Source organism: Pseudochaenichthys georgianus, chromosome 3 (genome assembly GCF_902827115.2).
Source record: "Pseudochaenichthys georgianus chromosome 3, fPseGeo1.2, whole genome shotgun sequence".
Classification (NCBI taxonomy): Eukaryota; Metazoa; Chordata; class Actinopteri; order Perciformes; family Channichthyidae; genus Pseudochaenichthys; species Pseudochaenichthys georgianus.
In genome coordinates this window covers 52,013,953-52,035,573 of record NC_047505.1, presented here as the reverse complement: position 1 = coordinate 52,035,573, position 21,621 = coordinate 52,013,953, and the positions used below count along the sequence as shown (strand labels likewise).

The 21,621-nt window shown below is 38.9% G+C and overlaps 1 protein-coding gene across 1 annotated transcript; it reads left to right on the top strand.

The window, feature by feature from the left end:
• Positions 1–4,300: 4,300 nt before the first annotated feature.
• LOC117442856 (uncharacterized) lies at positions 4,301–11,169 on the top strand. Its single transcript, XM_071202747.1, has 11 exons — positions 4,301–4,360; positions 4,786–5,995; positions 6,051–6,263; positions 6,865–7,009; positions 7,189–7,332; positions 7,481–7,539; positions 7,672–7,859; positions 8,574–8,968; positions 9,065–9,164; positions 9,887–10,061; positions 10,889–11,169. The coding sequence occupies exons 1-11, from the start codon at positions 4,301–4,303 to the stop codon at positions 11,023–11,025; spliced, it is 2,826 nt and encodes a 941-aa protein (XP_071058848.1). The 3' UTR covers positions 11,026–11,169.
• Positions 11,170–21,621: the final 10,452 nt, after the last annotated feature.

Sequence of the window (21,621 nt, the reverse complement as noted above, 5' to 3'; positions counted from 1 at the left end):
CACAGGTGAGGAGGGAGGAGAAAACACGGGGACACCAGGTGAACACAATCGGGTAAATTAGACACACCAGGGAAACTAACGACAGGGAACCACAGACAGATTTAAACAAGACAAAACGCAGACAGAAAACCAAAAATAGATCTAGACAAGACACCATAGAGACAGATCGTGACAAGAACCTCTGTATATTCTCACACAGTGGAAGACACAGACTGATCAGATGCATCTTCATTGAAACTTAGCTCTCAGTGTAATTGTTGCAGAACAGGAATGCCTTCACTTTTCTCCTTGCACAACACATTGCGTTTTCACAAGCAATGTTGGGCAGTGACAATAGTTTGACTGCATGCTTTATAATTCCGGTAGGCACCAAGATAATATCGTGAATACATTTCCTTGTAGAAGAGTATTTAAGATGCAATGAGCCTGATGAGAGGACACCTAGGAAGATGGCTTCTCTCACTCTGCATCTGCTGCAGGTGCTGCTGCTGCTCGTGGTTTCTGCTGCCGCCTGGAACCTGGACTCAAACTACTTGAGCTTCTATGGTGGATCCATGAGCTTCACGCCTAAAGGACAGAATTCAGATGGGACCTATAAGGTAAGTTGGCAAAAATATTATATATAATTTTGAAAATATGTGGGTTTTTTCAAATAAATATATCCGTAAGGGTGAAGATATTTTTTTTAAAAGACCATTTCGACCATAATATTTGTAGAGGATTTTTGTGCACTCATGACGCATTGCTACTGTGCATGGACTTGGACTGCACTATCTGGCACTACACTTGTCTGACTACCCAGAATAATAACCATTCTGAGCTCTGTTAAGCGCCTCGATAAACATTCATCTGTTTGTCATCTTGTAATTGACTTATTTATCTAAATAGTTATCACCATAATAAACCATATTTCATTTCATCTTACTGTACAATATTTAATTTTACATTCTGTTCTTGTATATATCATATTCTATTTATGTATATAGACTTCTTGCACCATTTTTAATTTTTTTTTATTGGAGGAGCTCCAATGTTCATTGCCCTTTCTACATTGTAGCTTATGTACATATGACATTAAAACCTTTGCATCTGAATCTTGAAATCTGTTGTCACCAATTGCTATTGACCTGGTGTTTTTCTTCATCAATGTAATGCCTTTTGATAATCTAATCACTCCTGCATATTCTTTACAGCTGGAATTCCGCAACAAACAGTCAACATACATGTGTAACCCCTTATACTCTGACTACATCTGTGGCTTTGGTAACTGTGGATCTATCACCAATATCAATGTCCAACAAAACAATGACGTCCAATTGAGTTCCCATGGTATTAACTGGTGCACAGCCGACATAAAGAAAGAACTTAAACTCTACAGCAACACCCCCTTCGAGATCAGGTGAGGTATTACTTGTACACTGGAAAAAATGCAAGTTAAACAATAATGAAAACAAGCGGTTTCACTTGAAATAAGTAAAACAATTGTAAATGTGCTTGGTTAGAGAACTTGAAATAAGAAGGGATATTTAGATAAATCAGATCTTAGCTGGGAGAACTAATTTTGAACTTTATTTGACCAGAATTAGGAAATGCGGTTACAATATAAGCCGCTAATGCTCAAAGTGGTCTGTTTTCTGATGTTAGTTGGTGAGTTTCTAAGGAAATATGCAAAAAGAAATGTGTTTCATCTGAGATACAACTCGAAATAAGATTATTTGACTTAACAAGATATCTCACTGTAGTGTTACTTCTGAATGTATTATGTAATATGCAGTATCAGGTGTAAAGACATATTCTAGACTAGATATTAAACAATAATACTTTCGAGTTGTTGCAGTGTTTCTTGAGCAAAATCATGACAGTGTAAATGAAACGTTCACATCGTACACTTTTGTCATTATTATAGAAAAAAACATATAGTTTAGAGGTTATCTGATTGTGACACCGAGTAACATCGCAGTGATAATGTTGAAGATATCGTTAAAATGCTAATTATTCAACATTTTCCTCAAACAGATTCCCAGGTTGGGTCATTCCTTCTCTTGGTCTGGGCCACTGGGCGACGAACACGATGAACAAATGGAGAATGATGGGCCATGTGGATCTGGGATCCCGGTCTGATACTGGAGAATCAAACAGAATGCCTGTCACTACCATGCTGCCTCTTCTCAGGTATAGTCCCTTTCTTTTTAATATGGCTTTTAATTTGGGTTCACTTTCGATTCTCACTGGTATCATTGTCCGTGTTTCACTGTATTTTTTCTGTATTGCTTTTATTTTACTTTTTTTATTTGATGTTTTTATTGTTTTATTTTAAAGGTCCCTTATTATACAGTTTTTCATCAATATATCACAGGTCTCAGATACAAACCTGTCTCTGATTGGCTGAAACACCAAACCATTGCAGCATTACCCATAATCCCCTCTGTTTCAGCCCTGTTTCCAAAGTGCTGATTCTCTGTCTGTTACTTCAGATGAAAACAAGGAGCCCCTCCCCACGCCCTTCTGAGAGACATTTGGTTACAAATAACACAATGGTGCTCTCGGAGGAGATTCAGGTGATAAGGGGGGGGGGGGGGGGGTACCTTGGTTGCTGATTGGCTAATGGTTACACAAGACAACACATCGTTATGACATCACAAAGTGGCCAAAATCTGATCAGCTCATTTTCAGACAGGTTTTTATAGAAATGGATCAAAAAGAGAGAGAATCTTTGTTCCTGAAACTTTCAGAGTCTCTTTCCACAGAGGGGACACATGTTGATGTAGAAGAGACATGAAGAAGAGGGGACACATGTTGATGTAGAAGAGACATGAAGAAGAGGGGACACATGCTGATGTAGAAGAGACATGAAGAAGAGGGGACACATGTTGATGTAGAAGAGACATGAAGAAGAGGGGACACATGTTGATGTAGAAGAGACATGGAGAAGAGGGGACACATGTTGATGTAGAAGAGACATGAAGAAGAGGGGACACATGTTGATGTAGAAGAGACATGAAGAAGAGGGGACACATGTTGATGTAGAAGAGACATGAAGAAGAGGGGACACATGTTGATGTAGAAGAGACATGAAGAGGAGGGGACACATGCTGATGTAGAAGAGACATGAAGAAGAGGGGACACATGTTGATGTAGAAGAGACATGAAGAAGAGGGGACACATGTTGATGTAGAAGAGACATGGAGAAGAGGGGACACATGTTGATGTAGAAGAGACATGAAGAAGAGGGGACACATGTTGATGTAGAAGAGACATGAAGAAGAGGGGACACATGTTGATGTAGAGGAGACATGAAGAAGAGGGGACACATGTTGATGTAGAAGAGACATGAAGAAGAGGGGACACATGTTGATGTAGAAGAGACATGAAGAAGAGGGGACACATGTTGATGTAGAAGAGACATGGAGAAGAGGGGACACATGTTGATGTAGAAAAGACATGAAGAAGTGGATGTTGCACAATAGGTGACCTTTAATTTCTTGTCAGCTTTGCTTCAAGGGAATTTCATTAGGCTGTTAATGTTTTACCTTGTCCTCTATTTATTTTAATATTGTTGTTATGTGTTATTCTTGCTCTGTAGTCTGCACTTTGGCTGCTTTGTGCATGAAAGGTGCTATACAAATAAAGTGTATTATTATTATCATTATTATTTTTGAATTGGTGGTTGCTGTTTTGTTCAGCCACATGGATGCGTACAATACACTTAATATCAGCTCGAACAAACTTTTTTTATTATCTTTGCTTTAAGTTATTATTTAAGGGATATTGTGCAGAAAGGCGAACATTAATGAAATATAACATCACACATTAAAAACATTAAACATCACGGGAACATTGTCAATCAACTTGGACGTTAGAGCGAAGGGAAAATTCTACGGATCTTCAGGGTTTCTTTTTTGGGCACCAAGGATATGTGATTTCCTGGCAATCCATCCAATAGTGCAACCCTTGTTGTGGTCCTTGAACCATGAAAACCTGTAAAAAGTGTCATAGCAATCAGTAGTTGAAATATACTGCATCGGTCAAAAGAGCCATGTCGCAAACATTGCACAAAATATCAACTGTATAGTGTGAATAAACCTTTAAAATCATAAAAATAATTCCAATTCCAAAGAAATATCCAACAACAAATGTACAATACTGTAGATGGATACAAATATCGGAATGTGTTGACTTTATTGTCATTTACTGATTCATTTGATTAACATGTTACAGAGTATCCAAGCGCTGCCCACGATCCTTCAAAATCCCAACGTTTGACCATGATGGTGACAACGTCAGATGCAGGGTACCAACAATGTCAAATGGATATGAGTGTGGGATATGTCGCCTGCCTCAAGGTTTCTCCTTCGATATGGTAAGGAATCAGCCAACGTTAAGAATTACAATCAAGAATCGAGAAATTCTGCTTAAAATGTGATTTTCAAACGTAAATTCCTGATTGGCTCCCACAGAACTTTCAATAATAATAAAATACATCAAATGATATCCTGAAATTCTTTCACTGTAAATGTGAAAACTGGGATTTTAACTCTAGAGTATTGCAGTTGTTGTAATGTATATGTTGTAATGAAGTATCTTTCTTGTTTTTTAAGAATTCCTGCACCCTGCAGTATACATACAGTTCTCAAACTGGAAACCAACCCATTGAGCTTGTTGTGGAGGACTTTCCCAACAACCCCATTACGCTGCACTACTCTGATGGAACCTACACAGATAAGCGCCCCTTTACAATGACGAGGGATAAACGCGATACCAGAACAACAGCTGCAACAACAACAGTTGCAACAACAACAACAGCTGCACCAACAACAGCTGCAACAACAGCTGCACCAACAACAGCTGCAACAACAACAGCTGCAACAACAACAGCTGCTCCAACAACAGCTGCAACAACAACAGCTGCAACAACAACAGCTGCACCAACAACAGCTGCACCAACAACAGCTGCAACAACAACAGCTGCAACAACAACAGCTGCAACAACAACAGCTGCTCCAACAACAGCTGCTCCAACAACAGCTGCAACAACAACAGCTGCACCAACAACAGCTGCACCAACAACAGCTGCAACAACAACAGCTGCACCAACAACAGCTGCACCAACAACAGCTGCAACAACAACAGCTGCAACAACAACAGCTGCTCCAACAACAGCTGCAACAACAACAGCTGCAACAACAACAGCTGCAACAACAACAGCTGCAACAACAACAGCTGCAACAACAACAGCTGCTCCAACAACAGCTGCTCCAACAACAGCTGCAACAACAACAGCTACAACAACAGCTGCACCAACAACAGCTGCACCAACAACAGCTGCAACAACAACAGCTGCAACAACAACAGCTGCACCAACAACAGCTGCACCAACAACAGCTGCACCAACAACAGCTGCAACAACAACAGCTGCAACAACAACAGCTGCAACAACAACAGCTGCACCAACAACAGCTGCTGCAACAACAGCTGCTGCAACAACAGCTGCTGCAACAGCTGCACCAACAACAGCTGCAACAACAACAGCTGCACCAACAACAGCTGCACCAACAACAGCTGCACCAACAACAGCTGCACCAACAACAGCTGCACCAACAACAGCTGCACCAACAACAGCTGCAACAACAACAGCTGCACAACAACAGCTGCACCAACAACAGCTGCACCAACAACAGCTGCACCAACAACAGCTGCACCAACAACAGCTGCACCAACAACAGCTGCACCAACAACAGCTGCAACAACAACAGCTGCAACAACAACAGCTGCAACAACAACAGCTGCACCAACAACAGCTGCACCAACAACAGCTGCACCAACAACAGCTGCACCAACAACAGCTGCTCCAACAACAGCTGCAACAACAACAGCTGCAACAACAACACCTGCTCCAACAACACCTGCTCCAACAACAGCTGCAACAACAACAGCTGCAACAACAACACCTGCTCCAACAACAGCTGCAACAACAACAGCTGCAACAACAACAGCTGCAACAACAGCTGCACCAACAACAGCTGCAACAACAACAGCTGCTCCAACAACAGCTGCAACAACAACACCTGCTCCAACAACAACATCTGCTCCAACAACATCTGCAACAACAGCTGCAACAACAACACCTGCTCCAACAACAACATCTGCTCCAACAACATCTGCAACAACAACATCTGCAACAACAACAGCTGCACCAACCACAATGCATCACAGAAGGACAATTGCTGCTTTGAGCAAGCTTTCTCTGCTGTTTAGTGTTCAAGGTGAGGCAAACATTTTATTTTTTCAATATAGGCATTTTCTACGGTGGCCATCAGGGGCAAAGTCGCTACAACAGCCTCAAAACACTCACAATAGGAGAAACCCACAGCACTTTCAAATACGATGCAAACAAAGAAACATCTTCACCAATGGACGAACACGGTTTCCATTGTATTTGGAGCTTCGTGCAGCATTTTCTATTTGCAGTGTTTGCAACGTTTTGTTTATTTTTAGTCCGACTTACACGATGTATTCAGTCAGGCTTCTTCATTGGACTTCAAAGGAGGGCTACATTTTGGCTAAGGGCTGTTTGAACAAAATCTTTTAAATAGTCATTCTATTTTATTGTCAATAGATGTCCTGTCACATTGAATTATTTCAGGTCGTGTATTTTGTAGTCGTGGCAACTGTCTGCAAAGTATATGTACTGATTTCATCCACAAGAGAGTCTTGATGCTCTCTGCAATTAGGTAGAAAATATGCATGGATTTAAATTCACCTCAGGAAAAAATTTAATATTGTACGATGCTTATGCATATAGTAATAACACCGATTGGAATATTAACATTCAATCCTTTTTCTCTTCTCTCCCCTGACCTTTAGTGGACTCATACTCTCCCCCTTCATGCCTTGATGGTGATTACTTTCCCATTTTCTTGGCGCCAACTCCGAGCAATGGGGTGAATCTTCCAGCGTTTATTAACCAAACCCTCGAAATCAAAGTCAAATCCAGAGCCCAATATTCCACGTAAGGAAATATAATGTCTATTTTAGCAGCAAAGTGTTTTGATTAATGTAATATGCAGCAATATAACAATGAACAAGCTTCTCCTGGATCTCATTTATGATAAATTACTTGTTTTAACTTTATTAAACAAATAGTGTTTCCCATTTCAAGTTATAATACAGTGTTCTCTATCTCTCTAGGATTCATAACTTGATTGTTACTGGACCAATGGGCAGTTCGAAAGAGAAAATCTCCGCAGAAGAATATATCATAAAATGGACACCAACTGAAAATGAACTAAACGACCATTTTCCTATTTGCTTTGTTTCTGAAGCAATTGACGAGTGAGTTTTAAGTCAAGCAGGTTACATAAGAATACTACACTTGCACCCATTCAATATTTTTATAAAATATATACTTTGTCTATTTTCCATTGAGAAATTCCCTGATAAACCATTCATATCATTTATACTATCTATATTTCATTTCAAGATGGGGCCGAGTCTTTCAATCCGAGCTACGCTGTGTCATTGTAGATGTCGGACACTATGGTTAGTTAACTTTTTCTTGCATTGATCATTTATGTAGACCAAGATTATGTCCAATACATTTGATATTAAGTGGATGGATGTCAAGTTTTAAAGCCTGGAGATTTACACTGATTATATGTTACCGATTTCTAGAGACCAAAGTGACATGCAGTGAAACAACAATGACGGTGGAGGTGGAGAAGTCCTACCTTATCAGACACCATGAGGACAACTTGCATCTGAAAGCCTTTGGCGATTCTTCCTGCGACCTGGCAACGCGCTCCAACGCGACCCACCTGGTGGCGGTCATGTCGCTAAATGCATGTGGAACCTTTGTAGAGGTACACAAAAAACCCTATCGCTTTTCTTAAAAGGACGTTTGGCTGAACACATCCGCATATTTCTTTGCTTTATGTAAAACAAAAACAGTTAGGCTAGGGCTATCACAATATCAGACCGTCACAACACCATTTTCTTGGCCAAAAGGAAATATGGAATAATGGTTTATTGTGGATTTTGTCCCTTTTTGTCAAATTTAAAAATGCTCCAAATAGGAGTGTAGGGGGATAGAAAGAAAAATACAGGTTTACTTACAATAACATCACAAGTAACAGAAATAAAACAACACAAACCTCCAAAACAGCAACTTCACATCATAATTCAAAAGGTTTTACTCAATCTTTGTTGTGATTAATTTTCCTACATTACTTGCCACTTGAGTAGTTTTGCTAGAAAGAAAATGAAGTTCTTGGTTAGCACAACTACCCAATTTTAGTTTTTAGTTTTCATGATTGAGCCCCAATAGTTAAAATATATTTTCCTCTAGAGAGTGAACTAAATGCAGCATGCCTTGTGGTCAGAATACTTTATTCATGTTGGCAAAAGCTGATTGATTTTCATTCAGACACCTAAATAAGTGCTAACTCTACTAGCTGGAGAATAGTTTATGGAGTATATAAATCTATGTATTTGTATCTCATAACACCATCTACTTATGTCTTGTAGTGTTAAAGACTGTTGCTTCCTCTCGTAATTTAATTATCTTCCATTTTTAGGAGAAAGACGACAACATCATCTTCAAGAACGAGATCACATCTGCTAACGGGCTAGATGTAATTACCAGGCAGCACGACGTTGAGATCGTCTTCTTCTGCTGCTATCCAAAGCAAACCAACTTGACCCTGGGATTCACGCACAAAAACCCGTACTCCTTCCAAGATAAGGGATTCGGTGCATTCACATTCCAGTTTGAATTTTTTGAAACCCAGCGTTTCCAAACACAAGTTGACTCCAACGTGTACCCAGTGGAGGTGTACCTCAAACAGAGGATGTTCATGCAGATCGAAGCGACCACCTCCATCCCCAACACTGAGCTGTTTGTGGAGACTTGCAAGGCGTCTCCATATGGCAACGCCAACTCTCAAATCAGCTACACCATCATCGAAAACGGGTAGGGTATATACTCACCAAAGAGGCATTTGTTTGATCCATATGAGAAATGCCTTCATTTATTCTAATAAACCGTTGTATCAACATTATGTAACAGGTGCATGAGGGATGACACGGTTACAATCTACCCTAGCCCCAGGAGGACTCACTTCAGATTTGGAATGGAGGCTTTTGAGTTCATCGGTGCTCATGAATCGGTAAGGTTACTTTTTCTGAAACACAAAAGTATTTCGTCAAAATATTATACGTCTATCATCAGTACGTTGGAACTAGTAAAAATATAAGTAGACATTTATTTGGAATAAGTATTTGTACCAGAGCAATAGATAAAGAAAGTAACCAAAGTTATATACTGTGCTTATTGTAAATGACTTGTACTGTAGTCTGCATATTGTGGTGCAGGGATGACATATTTTTGTTTGCCAATACGGAATTTGGCAGTGCACTGGTCGCCTCAACAAAAAACTATGGGAACTTTCCTTCGGCTTTTGGAATATTCGTGGAAAGTTATGAGACTTACACGGTTTGATCAGCAGGACAATCTCCACATATATCACAACCTTACGGTTTTTTTATTATAAAAAGCTAACGTTAGGCTATAAAAGAACTACAGAATGGTTATATGACTTCAAGTCCACCTCCGCTAAGCTAAAGGCGGCTAAGGTTGGGCGTGATTACGTTTAATCATCTGTTTTAGACACTTGTTAGAAACCGCTGTTTTTGTATTCACCAGTGGGGTATTTACTGATGTATTTTCTGTAACGTTCCAGGCATTTAATAACAAAACTGACTTTGAGACAAGCTTATTTATTAAGATATTAGGAATTGTTACTTTACCTATTTATTAAGTTTATACTTTGTTAAGAATGTACAAATGACTTTTCCTTAGTTGACTGACTTTACCTCCATCTGTCTGCAGGTGTACATCACTTGCACCGTCATCCTGTGTCAGACTGGCGTTCCAGGGACCAGGTGCTCTCAGGGATGTATCCAATCCAACTCAGGCAGAATAAGAAGGGAAGCTGGGACCGAGTCCTCCAGCCACTCCATTTCCCAGGGACCTTTGCGCCTGGCTAACATTTCAGACAGCAAATGTAAGTGTCCACATACACAGCTGCACAAACTACATCCTACAAAGTTTCAACCAATACTGAACTTTATGACGATAGGTGTCCCTAGTGAACTGGCACACACATATAGCACCACCCATTGTATCAGGGCGGTGGTGGCGAAGTCGATAGGGACTTGGCTTGGCAACTGAAGGTCACCAGTTCAAGTCCCGAGGTGTCCGTTCTCCACACTGCTCCCCGGGCGCTGTTCAAAATGGCAGCACACTGCTCCTAACACTAGGATGGGTCAAATGCAGAGAAACAATTTCCCCACCAGGGATTAATAAAAGTCCATCTTAATCAATGTTGTAATCAGCCCGAAAAAAATTATATTATTATGTTGTGAAATGCTAACATTTTCAAAATTGTGCTGAGAGTATTCATTTGGTGCTTCAGTAAAATATCATGGTTTTGTTTGTTATATAACTTAGGTGAGATACATAAGTTAAGTACCTCTCGTAAGTTGAAATAACATGTAGTATTTTGGTTTAACTACGGGACACGGACTAACCATATCTTGGTTGAAAGCCCTGTTCATTGACTCATACTTCCAAACCAACCTTTTCTCCTCTGCGGACTTTGTTCTTTACCATAGATATAATACAAATGTTCTCCAGGATCCGGGTTCTCCTCCTGGTTATGCAGCTCACTAAATATGCTCAATAGTGGACAAGCCACCATAAGATTATTCAAGACACTGTGATTATGTAGTTTGACTCATCTACAGGGATATGATTCAGATCAATCCAATATTTTGTATGAAACAAATATATGAAGGTAATGGTTGTCTTTTTTTTGTTCTTCCATTTCAGTATCTGGTCCGAGCATGAGTCTTGGCATGAACATCCTCCTTGTTGGCGGCTGCTTCCTGGTTTGCGGAGCAGTAATCTATCGTTCAAGGAGGTCCAGAGCTAAATACATGCCCGTGCCATCCTTTGAGTCAGACTAAACACAGAAATGCGTTTCAGGTTGTGTCTTCCTGGTCGAATGTACTTATTGTAAGTCGCTTTGGATAAAAGCGTCAGCTAAATGCAATGTAATGTAAAATGCCCTTTTGAACTTCTCTGATTAAAAGAAAGATGATCAGATACTGTGTAATGTTTACTATAGTCAATGTGTTTAGGGTATTGGTGGTTTGAATCATTGTCTCACTGTCTAACAGTGTCTTTGCTTTTACATGGGTGAAAGACTAATTCATTATTGAGGTTTGATACAATCAATGTGGAATATCGTTTTTCGTGGGCAGTTTTTCACACCCCAGCGGACAGTCAGAAAATCTGTGAAAGAAAGGAGGCATTTTTTTTTATGAAGGAGTCCACAAATTAATCTCTGTGGACATGAAGTATCTGCAGTTCAATCAGGTTAATAGGGGGGACAAAGTAAAGCAACAAGAAGGTAACAATGATTAAAAAAAAGAGAAGGTAATGAACAAAATGCACACCTTTTATATACCTTCCAAGTGCATGATAATAATGGTTATAAGAAAAACTAAATAAAAATACTTTGAAAAACAAATCAGTTTGTTGATGGTTGATTCCCACAATGTATGTTAATTAAAAAGCAATATACCAGTCATCTGACTATTTGGAATTACTATACTTCTTATTAAATTGTTCAATGGTCCACAGTATGTGTCTCATATATGTCAACTTTAAAATCACTTTCATGATGTCCTTCCCTTTCTCTGCACTGTGGATTGGTTATTTGGAAATAGTACAGTTGTCTTTGTGTATTTTGTGAATGAAGCGCCATCTCATGGTTAAATCCTGTAATTGAACAAATGGGGGAATTGGGCAACGCCCTCTAGCAATTTGGCAACACCCCCAGCCACTGGCATCCGCTGGGCTTTTGACTGGGACACACCCCATGTGAGTCCTATCTGGGGTGCTACATCTGTATACACGTTATGTATTTAAGATTTAGGTTTGGTTTAAGTTATCTTTAGCTCAGGGGTCACATGAAGCCAATTTTAGTTGTCCCTTTGTTTTTATTGTGACCAACTTTTTATGTTTTCTAGTTGCCAAGGTTCTTATAAACACAGATATATATATATATATATATATTGTAAACGATAATATAATAAGAAAGACAAAAACAAACAAAGAAACATATATTTCCCACGCCACCCTGTCCCTCCCCCTTTCCACCCCTCATGCCATTTCACAGAAATCATACCTGATGCTTGTTAGCAATCGTCTGAGTTAATCTATATACATATTTTAGTATAACCATTCATACACATCACATACAGAATACATTTTTTACATAACTTTTCATCTGTTTGAACTGGATGACATTGAGTCCTAATCCTCTACCTCTATACTGTATGTTCAATCTTAATTTACATGAATGATTCAACCAGATCAGCATCTCATTTAATAGCCTCTAATTGCAGGGGGGTCCAAACTGTTTTCACAGAGGGCCAGATAGAGAAAAAACACTCACCACTCACTGGAGGTACAGTCCGCAAATCAATCAGAAGTAGGTCAAGTATGCTTGATAATTGAGTATGCTTTAAGAAAACACAACACAAGCTGGTCTTTGCCTTTGTAGGTTCTTGTTCAGTTTGTTAAGATGATCAGTAAGATAAAAAAAAAGCCCAAGTCTGCCAACCATAGAGGGTCGGTCAGATCATGAAGAGGTTGGTCCAATTATTTCAAAAACGGGTCGATTTCTGATCTCAGGGAATAAAACCGCTCCGGCATGGAGCCATGACTCAGCCAGCTCACATCTGAATGGTACAGCTGGTCCCCGAATTCAGCATCAACATCAGATAGGAACTATTGAATTGACTCTGTTAGAGTCCGCAATGCTCGAATTATGTTGACAGTTTTCACAACATTGTTCATCTCATTGCCGAGATGGACAGTCTCTGCTCAGACGGCTTCTAGGTGGATGATAGACTGCATTTTAACAGCCTCACCTCCACTGTCTTTGCACCTTTTGCGCACACCTTAGAGGTTCTTCCTTTGCGCTCGCCTGTCATAGCTGGAGCCCCGTCCGTTGTAATTCCACACAGCTTGTCCTTTTTATAGTCCTTTCTTGTGAAAATAACCAACATGGTTTAAAAAATATCCTTACCCATTGATGTGCCCTTTAGACTCTTAAGATCATTGCAGCTCTTCCACAATGCAAATGTATTGTCAACTCCCCACAAAAAAATGTTGTAACAGCTGTACAGTGTCTGTGCTCTCATCACTGCCATCAAGTGAAAACACACTTTATCTGAACTTTATGTCTTTTTAAGTTAGCTGAAAAGTCTTCGGTTCGCAGCACAACTGTGTTTCTGGCAACCCCTGTCTCCTAAAAATTACGTTCCCACAGAACTAAACTGCATTCTCAATTACGTTTAGCTAGAAATGTATTTTCTCCACATTACGTTTGTTATAAACGTATCTCAAATACGTTTATTTTCTACATATCTTTGCCATTTATTGTCTTGCTTATAATAATGATAATAGTCATTTATAAATGTCATTTTAGTGCACACATTTGAAATCGACAATCAGGCTCGATATATTCTTTCACACACACATACGGGTATTGGGCCGAGTGAGACACCGTACTTCCGGTATCCACCATTTCACGCGAGGTGCAAGCAGAATATCATAGTCTATTGCCTTAATCAATATCTAGTCAACTCTAAAATACCACATATATGCAATGGCATGATAATATTATTGTGACGAGTGGGGTATTCATCTGGTGTTTCCAGAAGATAGACGTAGATGCAGCCAAAATCGACGAAGGCCACTTTCAAGGTTCGTTTTTCCATACATCTGCTGGCAGTCTGTAAGGGCAATCGGACAACCCACACAGCTCTAGTTTACGCTGGTAACGACCTAGAGCACACCCCTCAAGTCCAGAGATGTAATCCGAAGACATGCAGCGATTTCTTCGGTCGTTAATTCAGAAAAAAAACCTATTGCGATCTGCCTGGCTACTTTAGCTAGCTGTTACATTAGCACGTCCAGGATATTAGCACCTCCAGGAAAATGGCGTATTTTATATAATATGGCGCGCGTGCATTGTGTGTAGCTCGTGACGTTCACTGTGTGTGAAAGAATGGTTCATTAAAATAAGTAGGCGGGGCTGTCATTTCTCCAGCCGTTACTCTCATGAGCGAAGCAGAAAATAATAGTTTTAACATGCCAAAAAGCCTGCTGTGTCGTTTATTGCACCTCAAACATTAAAACAAATCCAGACTTACGTGTTTCTGTACTTCCTCTCAGAAGAAAGGAACAGTAACAGAAGATCTCTGTGCCTTCAGGCTTGATCGCCGTTAAAATGACAGCGTTGGTTTCTGCAAAAGTGGGTGGGGCTGTAAAGTTCAAAACCATTCTATTTATTCTAACGTAACTTACATGCCAGTGTTTTATGTTTTTATTTATTTGTTTTTATTTTAAAATCGTATAATGTCAGACTTTATTTGCCGTCTGTGAGGAAAATAAATGGGGCTTAGAGCCTCAACATACTGAAATCTGTATTTCTTTTAATCTTCTTTTCCTTCCAATTTGTTATTCTTTTCTAAATAACACACTGTTATTTACTCAACAATAACACACAATTATCCTTGTTTTTTATTTGTTTCATTCTATAATCTTGGGCTTTTTAGCCGTAAATAAAGTCATCGGAAACAGACGCAGGCCTATAAGGGACATTTCGAGCAATACACACCACAAACCCACTGAACTGATTACCCAAGATCCTCAGCTTGAAGCTCGTGATTGGATGTTTTAGCCGCAATGCATGCTGGGATATGATGTTAATGCGATATGATATCCGGAAAACATTTATTTTTTTAAATAATACTTTATTCAGAGTGTTCTTGCTTTTTTTCTTTGGAAGTCATCACATAATGGCATTGTAATACACGGTTCGTCTGCATTACACATCTGCCGTAGTTCTTTATTTATAGAGCCCTGATGAGAAGACTTCTGGACAAACTTGAAGAACTGCCGCCAAAACTGAATATGTGACGTGGATCATAAATATATCAACAATCAAACAACATCTTACATTTATTTTCACAAAATACGTCTCCTTGCAGTATCAATAGTAATTCGGCCTGACTTTTATATTTGATCCAATTGGTAGATAAAGCTGACAGAAAAGGACTTTTTAAAGATATTACTGATTTTCTCTGAATATTAGAATGTAAATACTGAGTTGAGAGAATAGTCAGGGGTTTTGGGTGATGGGAGACACATCTTTGGATTCACAATTTCAATAGCTTACTGACGGATATACCTTTCTGTCTGTGATGTTTTACAAATCAGATATTAATGTGTAGAAGTAAAACATGAGAAATAGTATAGCAATATCCTGTAAAATTATGTAAAAACATGAATAAAACTACACATCTTCAGATGTTTACATACATAAGTGTCATACACTAATAATACAAAGTTATTATTAGTAGGCCTATGCTGTGTGTACCTTGTGTGCACTGCCTAGTGGTTAAAGCACGTTATTGTATTATTGTTGTTGAATAATGTTATTTGATGAAAAAAATATTAAGAGTACATACTTTCATAGGGGAAAGTATAAGGTCAATGATAGAAATATAGAATATACAAAATCAAGAAGATACTATAAGTGATCTCTACAATAATACAGTTCAGTGCAGGATGTACAAAGATATTAATATGAGGATGTGCAAAACAGAAAAGTGAATTAACCTTTATTAACACAGTAAGGAATACGTTAGGTTAAGGTCTTCTTTCAAATAAGAAAAAAGCTTTGGGGGTATCTATCTACAGATAAATATTAAGCCTGACAAAGTACTTAACGTCTAATATATTGCTTTCCTGCAATGTAAACTATGTTGAAGCACTTATTTTAACTGATATTATACACATTAATTATACTCTTATGTATGTAGATATTATAAGAAATGTGAAGAATATGACAGTTAATGGTGGAGGTACACACATATTGATAGATGTCTTGTAATGCGCTGTTGAGGAACCTGTGACCCAAGTTTTTCATTCACTGCATAACTACACCGTAGTTGTGTATATGATATGTCAATAAACCTTTAAAATCTGGAAAGGGATGTGCAAAATAGTAATTACAGTTTTTAACTATTAATAGAGAATAACGAGTAATAAATATACTTTATAGAGATCTGCAGATAAATGTTTAGTCTTCTCAAGCAGCAACTATCAAATATCTCTCCTGATTGTTGGCACTTGACAATCACCTTCCCTGAATTTCACTCAGGTGTAACTAAAGTCTGCTTTAAGGGTTGTTTATATTAAACAAAAAGTAAAAATACCAGGTTAACCTCTGAATTGTAGTGGAGTAGAATTAGAAAGTAACAATGAGTTGTCATGTGGGTATATATTGAATAACTAAATAAACTGAATACAAGGGTTTTGAACTCAAATGCACGTCTCACACAGGTTTTTAACAAAAAAGGTTTTATTCAAACCAAAGCTCGACGACAGTGGTAAACAAAAACTAAATCACTCTTAACGAGGAAAAACAGTATCAAAACAAAATATCTTCAATGAGGAAAAACACTAGGAGCATGAATATATGAATACTTAGACAAGACGTTGCTCAAAGCACTGCTTGGGAGTATTCATGGCATGATACGCTGGTAGACTGTCACAAGAAACGAAACGAACTGGCACAGGACAGAGGGAGACGAGGACAATAAATACACCAGGTAATGGGGAACAGGTGGAAAAAATCAGGGGCGTGGTCGACACTCACAGGAGTGGGAGACACACAAGGAAGGGAGGTCAGAGTATCTGAAACGAGAGGAAAGATTACTATTCAAAATTAAAGGGGAAAATCACTAGACCAAGACTTTTTGTCTTGGTCCAGTTTGGATAGTCTGCCGTGGTTTCGTTCCATTTCAAAGAGCTGTTTGACGCTCGGCGTAACCTTGGTGCACTGCCACTCCAACATCCAATCCCAGAGATTGAGGATTAATCATGGGGATTGTTAGTCCCAAACGATAGCTGGGGATTGGGTAGTGTAATGTTTTCAAAATGTTTTTCAGATTTCATATCGCATTAACACCATATCCCAACATGCATTGCGGCTAAAACATCCAATCACTGAGCTTAAACCATAGCTGAGGATCTTGGGTAATCAGTTCAGTGGCTGTGTATTGCAATGATGCTCGAAATGTCCCTTATAGGCCTACGTCTGTTTCCGGTTATTTTTATTTTGAAATTCAGTTCCTGACGGACGCCAAAAAAGCCTGGAGATTATGGAAATAAACAAATGAATAAAAACAAGGATAATTGTGTGTTATTGTTGAGTAAATAACAGTGTGTTACTTAGAAAATAATAACAAATTAGTAGGAAATAAGATTGTGACAGAGCAACTGTGACAAATAATCCAACTGAAACCGGCTATGGACAATGACTATCTAAAAAATTATACATTTTTGTATTTTATGCCTTTAATAGCTACTAACTTGAATTTTTTATTCAAATGACTAATCAATTATTTGTTATATTGTATTGTAATGAAGAGACAAGGCTTTTAGTGACAATCATGTATTGAGTAATGAGTTATTGAGAATTATATGTAAAACAAAAAAAGTCCTAAATATGATATTTTTCAAATCATCTGAGGCCTGGGCGCCCCCCCTGCGATCTTTGGCGCCCCCCCCCAAGTGGGGCGCGCCCCCCAGGTTGAGAACCACTGTCCTATATGAAACACACAAGAGGCAGAAACTTTAATCAGATTATCAACTGTGCCATTTATAAGGTCAGTCAGCAGGTAGTTCAGCATCTCAGGTAGCATGTTGTTTATACGGTTTTGTCAGCAGGTGTACTCTAGTTCCCTAATGTGAAAGTGTTCGGCATATTTCAGGTGAATTGGACCGTAACCTTACCTCAGTATTATGTTTGCTTTACCCTTCCTGTAGCTCTTTTTTTGCACGCTTTGACTGGCAGCGAGCGTGAAGCACAGGTTTGTTACAGAAACTATTCATTCTATCATGTGAAGAATAACAACTGGTTTCTTAATCCCTGTAGTTAAATCCATTTGAATAAAAGCATTGTGTTTGTGTTATCGTCATTGTCACGATTACAGTAAAGCAATCAGTGGAAATACAATTCTTAACTCTTAGGTTTTCCTCCAACTCTGCTCTAACAAATATATATATATATTAAAGAGAGACTTGTACTTTTATACTCTACTGCACAATTATATGTCTTGTTTTTTATTAGATTTGGTTGCAGTAGAGTATAAAAGTACAATGTTAAATAAAAGTAATACTGTGGTAGGACTGGTGAAAATAGAATGTAATGTATAGAATGTAATGTAAATATGTTGTGCAGTTTGTACAGTGGAGGAAATAACTATTTGATCCCTTGCAGATTATGTAAGTTTGCCCACTCACAAATAAATTAACAGTCTATCATTGTAATGGTAGGTTTATTTTACTAATGGGAGAAAGAATTAAAAAAATAAAATCCAGAAATGTACATAATATAAAGATAAAAAACGTATTTGCCTTCAAACTGAGGGACATAAGTATGTGTCCCCTTGCAAAACATGTCTTAGACCTTGGTGGAGAAACCTTGTAGGACAGACAGAGGTCAGACGCTTCTTGTAGTTGGTCACCAGGTTTGTGCACATCTCAGGAGGAGTTTGTTCCACTCCTCTCTGAAGACCCTCTCCCAAAAGGCTGATGCTTGGCATATCGAAGCTTCAGCTCCCTCCACAGATTTTCTATGGGATTAAGGTCCGGAGACTGCATACAATAGCACAGATGCCTTCACCACGAATGGCTACAAAAATATCTCATATCCCAAGCTTATCAACGAGCTGATGTTGCAGCTGCAATGTTCTCCAGGTCACAAAGTCAACCTCACATGATGGTGATGTGATACCAGTTTTCAAGCACAGTAAATATTCTCTTCCCAGAGTATATGATGGGACCAAAGTGATGTTAGTACATGGTTTTAATAATACTTTTGCTTTTCAATGTTTGCCATTTCAAACCATGAGCTGGTTCAAATCATATTTGCCTTTGATTTACAAAATGTTCTCATTTGTTTTATCAGTACAGCTTTGAAGCTGTTGTGCTTTTCTTTGCCACAGTCCATTTTGGACTATATGAAATATTTCAGGATTGCACTTTTAACTCACTTGAAATGTTCTCACTTGGTTTCAAAACATAACAAATGCCATAATCTGTTCATTGGGGACCATCAATGCTATTTTTCATTGCTGTTGCCGGCCACTATTGCTCATGTAAACCTACTACTGCTGCGCCCCCTGTGACCTCAGAGGCACCCTGAGTCATTTTGTTCTGGAGCCGGGCCTGTACACAGCCATATACTAAACACACTACAGAGTCCATTCCCTGTCCTGTTAGTGTTTACTTCCTCTCTGCCTTCTTCTGGTGATTTATCTGACGTCCAGCGCTCCGTCTTTTAACTTATTTTCCTTTCTCTTTCTTGATCCTCCTTAGCAACCTTCATTACAGTCCTTGACAGTGGTCTGTACTGCTGTATTAACAACGTGTCACAAGTTACAATCAGAATCGAGTATTCAACTAACCCGTGTAATAAAAGTTGTGAGTAGCCTTAAGGGCCTACACGTTGTTATGCTAAACCACATCGCCCTTCACTGGAAGTATAATGAGCTGCACTAAACTACATTTTAGCATTTAAAATACCTAGCCATTCTTTTGCGGTTATTTTGGTGAAAGTAACTCAAAAGTAACTAAAGTAGTGTAACTCATTACATTTCAGAGACAGTAATATTGTAATGTAACTTATTACTTTCAAAAGAGAGTAATAAGTCATATGTAATATGTTACATTTTGGAAGTAACTTGCCCAACACTGGACGTTTATTCACAAATAACCCTCTCTGGAAAATCCTAAATTGTGGAATAGTTTTGGCCATTAAACTGCTTTTTGATTCGATTTCTGGCGAGAAGTGTATATCATACTCTTAAAATCCACGTCCAGTCGATGTGTAGGATCTATAGTTTGATAGATATTATGAAGATGATTTGAGGTCTCGTCAGGATAATGTGTATGCAGCTTCCATGTAAAGTTAGCGTGGGTGAAACAGCTTTTCCGGTCTTGAAGTATTCATAATAAAACCGGATATATTCCCCTCACTGTCAAATGATTACACATTGATATCTGCATTACTACATCCACTAAAAAAACATCAGTTTATCCTTTTTTTAAACCTTCGATTCAGAGCAACAATAGTTTTTTCGGAGTTTAGACACTCACAGTTTCCGAAGACACTACACTACCCAGAATCCCCAGCTATCGTTTGGGACTACAACAAACTTACTTTACAAACCCGTGATTAGTCATCAAGCCCTGTGATTGGATGTTGGAGTGGCAGTGCGACAAGGTTACCGCTGAGCGTCAATAGCTTTTTGAAATGGAATGGAACCACGGCAGATTTTCCAAAACTGGAATTGGACGGGTCCAGCCCCGGGTCCAGCACCCCCCCCCCCCCCCCCCCCAGAACTACGGCAACATGTTCTATGGCACGTCTCTTTATAAGACGTTTTCGTATTTCCCACAATTAGAGTATTAAACTGTGTACACCCCTAGAGGTTTAGGGGATACGAAACACAGTGGTGTTATCAAATTGAAAACATATCATTAATAAATGGGTGAATTCATATATACCCACATGACACCTAAGGTCAGAAGAGCTTTATTTAACAGCTGGTCTTAAGATGATTAAGATGAACTTTATTAATCCCTCATGGGGAAATCCGAAAACCTGGTGTGAGGGGTAGGGTTAGGGTTAGGGTTAGGGTTAGGGTTAGGGTTAGGGTAATGTTGTGAATCGAGTGGCCCATGGTGGTGGTGGGGTTATGGTATGGGCAGGCGTATGTAATAGACGACGAACACAGGCCACTCGATTCACAACATTACCCTAACCCTAACCCTACACCTAACCCTAACCCTAACCCTACCCCTACCCTACCCCTCAGACCAGATTACTGACTGGTTTTCGGACCCCCCCAGACCCCCCCAATAAAGCAAAACTGCACGTTTCAGAGTGGCCTTTTATTGTGGCCAGCCTAAGGCACACCTGTGCAATAATCATGCTTTCTAATCAGCATATTGATATGCCACACCTGTGAGGTGGGATGGATTATTTCGGCAAAGGAGAAGTGCTCACTATCATAGATTTTTTCAGATCTTTTAACAATATTTGAAAGAAATGGTTATTTTGTGTATACAGTATAGAAAATGTTTAGATCTTTGAGTTTATCTCATAAAATGGGAGCAAAACAAAAGTGTTGCATTTATATTTTGTTCAGTGTAGCTACCATTAAATTATAGACTGTTCATTTCTTTGTAAGTGGGCAAACTTACAAAATCTGCAAGGGATCAAATACGTATTTCTTCCACTGTAGATAGGTAGATATGTATAGAAGATTGTATACATATATGTACTGTGATGAATTATCAGCTTATTTGATTTGATTTGATTTATTCCGAATGTGTAAAACAATAGTAGCCTACAAACATTCAACATGCTTAAAAAGGTGGAAACAAACATGTTTCATACTGTGATTTGT